Below are 10,855 nucleotides of genomic sequence, written 5' to 3'. Positions count from 1 at the left end.
GCAGTGCTCAATACTATTGTTGCATGTAGTCTACATATATATCAGTAATTAAGGACGTCTCAGAATACAAAAAACCTAATTATATATATAAGGTGAACTTCTGAATGAAAATCAGTTGACATTGAACTAGTTATAACTTTTTTTATAGCAAATAAAACGCGTAAGGCAGCTCTTCACATAAGTTCCCTAAACGCCTCACTGCACCACGTTGTTCGTAGAAAATACCACAGTACGTCAGGAACCTGAATGCAACAAGGCAGTGTCGCAAACAAAAGTTCCAAATGTAGCAGGATGAGGATCCGCGCACAGGAGCTATGGCTGTGTGAAGGTCGCTTTCAACTGAAATCTTATCGTTTATTGAACTAAACTTGTTTTACTAACTTTGAAAAGTTACGGGGCACCATTACTTTCGAAATAGCTGAAGCTGTGAATAAACGAGGTTCCTCTGAATACCGACAGCTCTACCTTCCTCACTTTCGGGGACAGAATGGCTCATTTTGCTCTGCCTGTCAGCGGTCTGTAGTCTGAAAGACAGCTCTCCTCTGCACCGCTCCCTCCTCGGTCATGGGGACGCGCTGGTCTCGGAGCGGCAGCAGCCTGCCGCTCCTCCGGGAGACAGAGCCAGAGGGCCGGCCAGCAGGACACAGAGAGCCCGATAACGACTCTCTGGACGGGCTTGACAGGCGAGAGGATATCGCTCAGTTTCCGTACGTGGAGTTCACCGGCAGGGACAGCATAACCTGCCCGACATGCCAGGGCACCGGGAGAATCCCTTCAGGTGAGCAGGAGACCAGATATGCCATGTTAGACGGGGTTTTATTTTATTTGACATGCTTAGCTGTTATTGCCCTCCAGAGTTTTCTCGCCATGTAGTTTAACTTCTTTCTTTTAAAAACAAATCTTAATAGAACAAGTGAACGAGCTGGTGGCGCTGATCCCCTACAGCGACCAGAGACTGCAGCCACAGAGGACGTGAGTAACCACCACTTTAAACCTCTATTTACTGGATTTCATTTGAATTTAACTCCTTAAACATTATTTACACTGAAGAGAGATGCATAAGCAAGAAAACACTGCTCGGATTACTCACTAGTATCCAGTATTCCTCCTCGCTATGATTATAAAAGGTTTTGCTCAATGTTGTTATTTTCTTTTTCAAGAATAAGACAAAAATAGCCTGATTACTAATGACGGTAAATGAAGCGTTTGGACTCATAGCAAAACTGTATTGATACTGTATCAATACTGTGTCACTGAATACTGACACCTGCTGGACATTAAAAATCCCTACAGCCAACGAAGTTAACTTACTAATACAATAAGATTGAAGTCATTGTATTTTATTGTATATTATATATTGTATTATGATATATCTTCAGTTAATAAATAATGATAACAAATAATGTGAACATGTACCATGTAATGTAAATTGAAATGGATGTGTTTGGATGAGGATGCTTGTGGACAGGGGATTTTTTTTCTTCACAAATTTTCATTAAAAATATAAGTTTTTCCAACACTTTGAAATTTATTCTGTTACAATAAATTTATATGAAATAATTTGTAAAAAGCAACTGAATAATTTGTAGAATGTCTGGGACTTGATTCTGATGCCTGGTTCTACTACTTACACAAAATGAGATATGCCCCCCCCAAAAAACAAAAAACACAACAAACAAATGGAAGCGTAATTCAGCGGATTATGACGTTAAAAGGCAAAACATATTATGAAATTACATTTGTTTACGTTGTTTAAATAATTGTTAGTGATGAAAGCAAAAAACCCCCATCTTTTTAAAAACAATAATTGTACCTGCAATACATGTAATGTTGATTGAGAACAATGCAAATTCAGTTTATTATCAGAGACATCCATATTTGTGGGATTTGAAAGCAGGTTGTTTGTGTGTGTGTGTGTGTGTTTGTGTGTGTGTGGTGTGTGTGTGTGTGTGTGTGTGTGTGTGTGTGTGTGTGTGGTGTGTGTGTGTGTCTGTGTAGGAAGCTGTACGTCGTCCTGTCGGTGGTGGTCTGCCTCCTGGCCTCCATGCTGGTCGCCTTCTTCCTCTTCCCGCGCTCGGTGGTGGTGGTGGACGCCGGGATCCGCTCTGTGACTGTACACTTTGATCACACCAACAACAAAGTCCTGATGAACATGACGGTAGGTTTCTTCTCATCTCTACAGTAATATCACCCGGACATGTATATCCTGAAAAGTTACTATAATTTAGGCTTCTCAATCTCTAAATAGTTTAATCACCACATTTTGCAATAAGCAAAGGCAAAGTAGTTGGCAGCTTTGACCAATAGGTGTTGTCCTTTGCTGTTATAGTTATGTTCCCCATCTGTTGATAATGTGATGAAAAAAAGTCTGTTGTCATTATGATTGCAACATGTTCTGATCTGAGGATGTATTTGCGACTTTTTGTTTATCTAAAGAAAAAAAAAAAAAAAGAAAAATGTTCCTGTCAAGATCTGCAACAATCAGAATTATATGGTAGATATTTTCATAAACTTTGACCTGCTGGTTCTGTCTTAGACACATTAAAATTTAATTTAAGAAGTTCAAAATAGGAAGGGAATTCCTATGGACCGATTAAAACTATGGTATGAAACATTATTTTAATCAGTCAGTCTGTCTTTTTATGCTTTTGGCAGATTTCAGAAATCCTGTAATTTGAAAAAAAGTATCACACAACAAAAATATTAAAGCAAAATTATTAGAACAGTTTAGGTAATATATGTAATGCTTTTCTAGGATCACTGAGAAAAGAAGCCTACTCCTAGAGAACGGTGTGGTGCACTCTGTTTGAAAGTTAGATTTTTCTATTTTTCTTTCTATCAAGAGGAAACATATCTAGTATTCCAGAACTGAACTATTTTCCTCCAGTAAGTCCTTCCACACTTAAGTTAGTCGTGGTTTAATATGATCCAATTACAGATTGGATAAAAGTCTGTCTCCTGATATTATTGTAGTGTATTTTTCCAGCCGGCCTTTCAAACCGTGCGGATTGTTTTTCCTTTCCAGTGCACGCTGAACTTCAGCAACCCAAACTTCTTCACCGTGCTGGTGCAGAGCGTGAGCTGCCAGGTCCTCTACATGAAGACGGTGGTGGGGACTCGGCAGCTGGACAACCCCACCACCATCCAGCCGCTCAGCCACAGCCAGGTGTGGAAAACAAGCGCCCTTCTCTCACACAAGCACATTCTTGGCTTGAAATGATCAAATGCTTTGCTTAATTCAACTTAACACTGATTCACAAAAAAATTTGCCTGAATAAAACAGATTTATATGCGTTCGGTTCAGCCCAATCATAACAGAAGTCGGTACCCACCACACCGATGTGTGTAGGATGAAAACAAAAGGCTTTATCAGAATACGCTGCAGGTCTGGCTGCCAAATGATCCGACTGGTCAGGATTTATGTAACTGAACAAAGAACACAAACTCCTTACATCAGCAGTGAGTCACACTGTTCGCCTATCTATCCTTCATGTTCCTATATTAGCATAAACACACACACACACACACACACACACACACACACACACCCACACACACACACACACACACACACACACACACACACACACACACACACACACACACACACACACACACAGTCTCTCTGTATTAAGCACTAAATCATCAGCCGAAGACAAACTATTCCAAAAAATACTCAGCATTTTCTATTTTCTTCTTGAGTCTCATTTGTCAGTTGCTAAAACAGGAAGTTGGTTTGCCTTTCTTGATTTTTATCAGTTCATGTTTCTGCACAATTATTAGAAACGGTATTGTGACATGTGTGCAAGAGAAAAAGGTCTCCACTTCAAAGTTCTTGCTCTAGAGGTTAGAAATCAGTTGCATCTTTTGGTGACTATATGTAAACAAAAATAAAGTAGAGCTGGATGTCAGCCCCTTACTGTAAGCCTGGGAGAAATGTTGTTATGTAAGTTTCAGTGGCTCGCCACGACTTGCACAAAGTCGCCCAAACATTGCCTCACTGTTTTCCTTTTCAGGAGGTTAAAGCTTGAAAACTTATGTACAGATGTGGCTGAAAGATTACACAGTCCTCATGTTTTCAGATTTTTTTTTTTTTGCTACTTGATGTTAATCACATTTTTGAAAACGAGACAAACGTAAAACACATCTCAAAACTGAATCTCAAACAGTCCTAAATGTGTTCTTTTAGAGATGCTGAATTTTAACAGCTTATTAAATGGAACGACTGTCTTTGGTGAGATACGAGTGGAGAGAAACAAACTTTAAGCTTCAAATTGCACCCATGGTGTCAAAATGTGCAGATAGGTCATTTAAACATTCATCAAAATTTTTATCAACCAAAACAATTGTCTGCTTCTGAGTTTTTTTTTTTTTTTGCATGGATTTTGGCACGGGTACTTCACATTAACATTTAACACTGGAACTGAAAATATTTGAAATATCCAAAATAAAATAACTAAAACTACGATTAATTCAACTTTGACAGGGAAAAGAGGCAAAAGTGTCGAGTAGTGCAAACTAACTACATCAGTCATGATTTTTGTTCACATGGAAATGATCGATCTCATTTTAACTCATCATGCAATTAATTGATTTAGTTTCTTATTATGACAGACTTCAGATCATAAAGTGCACTTTCTATGCAGAAATGATTGTTTTTTTTTTGGTTTTTTTTACAGCTGTGCAAATAAGTCTTATTTTATTTTTTCGACTTATGATATTTTCACTAGTCATACATTTACTTTGATACCAGAGCAATTCAAGTAAACATAATTGTTATATTAAGTAAATTTAGGGCATGTCATTTTTGAGCAAAACCCTCAAAAGAGGTCAAAGGTTTAAGAGGCTGGAATCAGATTGTGTGTGTGTGTGTGCGTGTGTTTTTTTTTGATGCCTCACCTTGTTCACAGGTGAACTACACGGTCAGTGTGGAGATCGGCAGCAATGCACCTTATGTCTAGTAAGTGGCGCCCAAACTGTGTTTAAACAGCTTGTACTGACAAATGACTGAAATGTGACATTTTTCTCTCTTTTATGTCTTGCAGTGCCTTCTGCACAATGCCCAGAATCAAGGTTCACAACATCGTCATATTTATGCAGTAAGTTGTAGTTTTTGTGGTAAGAGCACTAGAAATGCATTGATGTGTATTTATTAGTTAATTTTATTATTTTTTTAGTAAAATCAGCTTTAAAAATGACGCTAGACACTGGGTTGGTGTTTAATAAATGTTAGTTTCATTTGGATATTAAAGTGAATTCTGTCATAGGATTATTTTTGTCCTTTCATTTGCCGTGGTGCGTTACTTTTCTTCAGCTGTATCATTATTAACACTGATAATAATGATAATGTTAACGATCAGTTAACTGTTGTGTCACTCAGTCTTATTTTTCTACTAATCCTGATGTTTCATGGCTGTTTGTCAGTAAGATTTACACACAAATACTGAGTAGAACCAGGTCAGCTAATAAATATACAATATTTAGGATATTTCAGAGATCTCAATGAAGTACTTAAATTTGTGATTCAAATTACAATTTAATTAAAATACATGGTAAAATCATTCAAACCCTTCACTATTTTCAAATTTCCTTTCAACTTCAGATGCTTTTTAACTCTAAAACATGGTGGACTGCTGGATGACGGCCCCGGCATCCCAAACACCAGACTTAAGTTTTCCGGGGAAATTTCTTCTGTAGCAGTTTAAGCGAACTCAGTCAGAAGCTGTCAATATTAGCGATGTACCAATATTTTTGTATATTTTTGCAATATACAAAAAGTATTGCAAGTACAATAAGATAAAGTCATGTAAGTTAAGTTTCAGGAATGTATTTTTCTTTTTAAACAGATCTAATTTTAAAAAGTCTTAATCGCTCCCTGCTGTTTTAGTCAGCAGTGGGTGTCATATTTAAATGTTTCTTTTTAAACCTCTGTGATGATTCTGCAGCTGCATCTTGTTGCGTGTTACAGTAAGCATGGAGACCTGTGTTGAAATATGTTGTGACCACATCCTGCTCTTGACGGCGTCATTGAAAAGCTTGCCTCTGTTTTCAGAACCTCGGTGAAAACGTCGTACATGGTGCGAACGTCCCAGAACAGCCTGGAGGACTACCGCTACATAGACTGTGGCTCCAACACCACCCACCCCCGGACTCACCAGTAGCACAACCACGCCCCCTTCAGGAAAGAAGCAACAAAATAGATTTTTTTATTAGAAATCTGCTACAAAAAAAGTAAACAACCTTCAAACGAAGTGGTTTGGTTGCTGAGCACATAAATAAGTGCAGGAAGCGGATTTGTTTGTCCACAGACACGGTGGCTCACATGCTGCTGACAACCAAGTGAATAAGTCGCTGATTCACTACCAGGCATCATTCTCTATTAAAAGTCACACAAAGCTCTTTATGTTGTGGGGAAAATGGTCGACGTTCTCAGACAAAAACTTGAACTGTTTCTGCTGATGTGAACTTCTTCCACTTCACATCGTTCTAACTGAATCGACTTCTCTTTTCAGGAAGGAAATGCAAAAAAAAAAAAAAAAGGGGGTAATTGTTGTTTCTGCTTCTGGTACCATGCAGTAATTCTGTTATTGAATTTTTTGCTGTTGTTCTTGCTTGCATTTAAATGTGTTTAAAAGGTATTGAAATGCTTACTGGATTTTTTTTTCTTTTTTAATCATCACTTTGATCTCAGTAAGTAAGTAAAACTGCACACCAGTTTTATTGACTCAAAGAGATGATTTTCACACCAAATGTAAAAGTATTAGACCTTTTTTTTTAAAGGTGCATTTGTCTTTTTCTGAATTCTGGGAAATTTATTAAGGGACATAATATCCACTTTGGGTTACAATGTAAAAAGATTTAAGGGGATTGTGAATAAATGAGATAAATAATCGTCTTCTTGAATTTTTTTTTGATATAGAGTTGAATTTTTTTTCTTGCATGCTGGAGCAGCACCTGAGGTGGTAAAGTAAAAATATTGGAAATCTGGTCAGGATGCTCCCTAGATCTTAAGCCCTCTTAAGAATCTGTTTAACACAGATTACATGATAAATGACTTATTTCTTAATAGAAGTATTAAAAATGTTACTCTACCCACAACACTTGATAAACTTAAAGCTGAAAATAAAATCCACAGATAAATTGCACCAAGCAAGCTAGGAGCAGCAGGGAGGAGCGCTGCCCCTTTAAGAGATCCTGAGATTGTCTGAGTGTGAGACCAGCGAACATGTCTGCACGCAGCGCTGGAAACAGATTGACTAAAAACTTTTTACTGAAACGGCCTATTTAAAGTTACAGGAAATACCGCTATTACAGTTGCTGTATTCAAACTTTTACTGATCACACACTTGGCATAATTGCATTGTTGTGGGCCAGGCCCGGTTCCACGGAAACTCCATTAGGTGCAAGATATCAATTCAAAATATTCAATTGCAAGTGAAATCTTGTGTGATTGGTATAAAAGTCAAGTCTAGTCAAAAGTCATTAAGTCTGAAACTTCCAGCCAGCACACCTAGGTGGGCCCCATATGGGATATAAGTGGGCAGGCAATATGGGTCCCAAAAGGGTTTGTCCACGGTTTCCATGGTGGCCCCACATGGGTTTGCCCAAGTAGATTTTAATGGGTGCTAACTGGGTTTTCAGTGGGTCCCACATGGTTAACTCACATGAGGCCCATCTGTGGCCCACTAGGGTGCTGTCAAGAATATTTACGTGGGTCCCAATTGGGTCTGAACTGGGCTAGAATATGGGTACCAAGTGGGTTTGTCCACGGTTTCCATGGTGGCCCCACATGGGTTTGCCCAAGTAAATTTTTATGGGTGCTAACTGGGTTTTCAGTGGGGCCCATGTGGTTAACTCACATGAGGCCCATCTGTGGCCCACTAGGGTGCTGTCAAGAATATTTACGTGGGTCCCAATTGGGTCTGAACTGGGCTAGAATATGGGTAACAAGTGGGTTTGTCCACGGTTTCCATGGTGGCCCCACATGGGTTTGCCCAAGTAGATTTTTATGGGTGCTGACTGGGTTTTCAGTGGGGCCCATGTGGTTAACTTACATGAGGCTCATCTGTGGCCCACTAGGGTGCTGTCAGGAATATTTACCTGGGTCCCAATTGGGTCTGAACTGGGCTAGAATATGGGTACCAAGTGGGTTTGTCCACGGTTTCCATGGTGGCCCCACATGGGTTTGCCCAGGTTGATTTCAATGGGTGCTAACTGGGCTTTCAGTGGGTCCCAGATGCCTTAATCATGTAGGAACAATTCCCATCTAACCTGGATGTGAATTACATTCATAGATATGCAATCTTGATCAACAATCCAAAGTCTAGCTTAAAACGTGTTCAAATAAAAAAAAAAAAAAAAAAGAGATGAAAAATTTATTTTGCTCAAGGCTTTTATTTAGTAATTTAAAATATTGTCAGGAGTTATTTTTTACCTCACTACAGCAATTATTAGAACTTCATTAATACTCAGGGAATGGTGCCACAAAAAGAAATCTGCAATTATTCACGACATATTTGAAAATAACAGAAGCTAGTTTACTATAACAAACTTATAAACAGATCTATAAATATATATCTATAGATGCACACAAATAAAGACACCTACATATTTTCCTACAGGTCTATAAATGTATACATCTAAAATACTATCTATATAACTTTATACACGTATATTCACATTGATACACACAATGTGAATATACACACCTATATAGATCTTTCACAATACATTTTTGTTAAACATTTTTAAAAATAACCTACATGCCATATGCATGCTTAAATTTGAAATCTCTCATACTTTACTGAAACTGTCCATCTTGAAAGACCTCCCCAACCTGAGTTTGAACTGGCAGTCTCTCTAGTCTATTTCCACTTCCACTCGGGCTCCAGTAAACCACTTCGAGAGTCTTTGCTGTATGCTTGTGTGATTCTGTAGATGGATAATTTCTTTTAAGTCCCCTGAAATAACAAGCAAAGGTAGAAATTGTATTAGTGTTTCATTTTAGCACAATGTAACATTCATGAGATTTGCATCTCCCCCTTCATGGGGCAAAAATGCTTGCAGAGATATGCCATAATCAAAAGGACTCTTGAGTCATCATTATGTACAGAAACTATATTCTTACTGTAAATTTAAAATATATCCATCTATATAAATCAACTACTAGGTTCTATCGTGGTTTTGTGGTTATTTTAATATTGTTTGAAATGCAAACAATATTACCTTCAAATTTTTAAGTTCTTAACAACAGTGAAAGAATACTGTTCAAATAAAACCAAAAATTGAAGACTCAATTTTTAACCTAAAAACATTACTAAAAATAACAAACAAAAGCATAAAACAACCAAAATAAATTAACATATGTTTAAGAAAGAAAAGTGAAAAAAAAAAAGTTACTCTGACAATAAAAAACTGATATTTACCATACAAAACATCAAAGAGACGCAGGTCCAAGAGCTTGTTTCCAATGTTGGCCAAAAAGGTTGAACTGGACTTCCAGTTCATGGGACATGAGGAATCGCACAGCTGGTTGTATTGTGTCATCTAAGGATGCTCCTCCAATTTCTGTAGCCATGGCAACCTTAAGTACAATGACAATAACAGGACAACATTTTGTTTTTGTTCATCAGTTTGTTATTATATCACTCTTATGTGCTTAATTTCACTAACATATTAATCTACCTTTTTCAAATCATTATAAAGTGATCTTCACACGCTGATCCTCTTGAAGCCTGCAAAAATATATATTTTATTAGTGCAATATAACATTTAGACTTTTCAAAAAAATAAAAAAATTAAGGCAAAACAGCCTTTGTATAGATTAACTACTGAAGCCTTATATTGTAAACACTGAACAGTTTTGCAATTATCCTAATTTCTTTGTTAACGTGACAGGACTAAGACAGTAGTATTACTCTTAAGAGAAGTTTAGAAAATCACTATAAATGTAACTAATAAAGCCTAAAACATTGTACATATAAAAAAATTAGAGCTACAATTAAATATAAGTACATTTCACATAACTGCTAGCTAAATATTGCAAAAATATCAAAAAGAATTTCTTCATCTTTCAATATTTGTTTCAGGCTTGGCCACTGATTGACATGATGGGTTTCAATTTACGGACCCACATGCAGTAACCACACGTTGGATAGGGATGAGTGAGTGATTTATTTACAACAGGACAAAATAAAATCTATTTCCCGGACATCAGCGGAAGGGTGAGGACCACTCGACCAGGTTGGCCTGAAACGAGAACTTAGTTATGACGGGCTTAGAATGAGTGATCGGAGGGGAAACAGGAACAGGCTTACTTCGGTGCGGGTCTTTCGAGGCGTGGGTGTGAGATGCCAGGTTCCTGAGAGAGGGTGTGCAGCGGTTCCGAAGGTAAATGCGAGGTGGGAATGGAAGAGAGCTGGAAGCTCGAAGGGTGGAGTGGAGGCAGTGGAATCGGCGGAGCGAGCAGGCGGGTATTCACTGGTGAGTTCTCGAATGAGGCGACAAAACCCCTAGGATCGAACAAACACAGAGACCAGGTGACTTCTAGTAGACACAGAAACGTTCTCAGAAAACTGTTCACAACAGGAGAGGCCAGAGTGACTACCGGTGTATGCAACCATCTAGCATACACCAGTAGAATCTTCAGTCAATCTAGCGTAGTAGACTGAAGATTCTGCTGCTCCTCCACCTGTGCCAAGCTCCACGGGCTCCTCGCTGAAATAAGATGCGACACTCACATACACACACAGGAACCCTGACACTGATGACTACTCTAGACCAACACAATAGCGGCAGATTGAAATAAACTATGACATAACAAAACGCTTTAAAGTGTCACACAACAATTAAAAAA

At 38.1% G+C, this 10,855-nt stretch overlaps 1 protein-coding gene and 1 long non-coding RNA gene across 2 annotated transcripts; one reads left to right on the top strand and one right to left on the bottom strand.

The window, feature by feature from the left end:
* The first annotated feature begins 71 nt into the window (after nt 1–71).
* On the top strand, nt 72–6,892 carry LOC129371745 (transmembrane protein 106C-like). Its single transcript, XM_055048525.1, has 7 exons — nt 72–778; nt 909–972; nt 1,999–2,158; nt 3,026–3,166; nt 4,911–4,960; nt 5,046–5,099; nt 6,053–6,892. Exons 1-7 carry the CDS (start codon nt 565–567, stop codon nt 6,159–6,161), a joined length of 792 nt encoding a protein of 263 aa, XP_054904500.1. The 5' UTR covers nt 72–564; the 3' UTR covers nt 6,162–6,892.
* Nucleotides 6,893–8,374: 1,482 nt separating this feature from the next.
* On the bottom strand, nt 8,375–10,648 carry LOC129371610 (uncharacterized). Its single transcript, XR_008607170.1, has 3 exons — nt 9,685–10,648; nt 9,426–9,583; nt 8,375–8,960 (listed from the first exon to the last, which is right to left on the bottom strand). It is a non-coding gene; the product is annotated as an uncharacterized LOC129371610 (long non-coding RNA).
* Between the last annotated feature and the right edge of the window lie 207 nt (nt 10,649–10,855).

The sequence above is a fragment of the Poeciliopsis prolifica genome, unplaced genomic scaffold (genome assembly GCF_027474105.1).
Source record: "Poeciliopsis prolifica strain line A6 unplaced genomic scaffold, Auburn_PproV2 SCAFFOLD027, whole genome shotgun sequence".
Classification (NCBI taxonomy): Eukaryota; Metazoa; Chordata; class Actinopteri; order Cyprinodontiformes; family Poeciliidae; genus Poeciliopsis; species Poeciliopsis prolifica.
The sequence above is the reverse complement of the archived record's forward strand: the minus strand, read 5'-3'. Positions and strand labels throughout refer to the sequence as shown.

Excerpts from the sequence above, each read along its gene's own strand:
- LOC129371745 (XM_055048525.1), top strand. The coding sequence starts at position 565 with ATGGGGACGCGCTGGTCTCGGAGCGGCAGCAGCCTGCCGCTCCTCCGG. Across the intron at positions 3,167-4,910 it reads AGCCGCTCAGCCACAGCCAG|GTGAACTACACGGTCAGTGT; the intron begins GTGTGGAAAACA and ends CCTTGTTCACAG. Across the intron at positions 5,100-6,052 it reads AACATCGTCATATTTATGCA|AACCTCGGTGAAAACGTCGT; the intron begins GTAAGTTGTAGT and ends CTCTGTTTTCAG.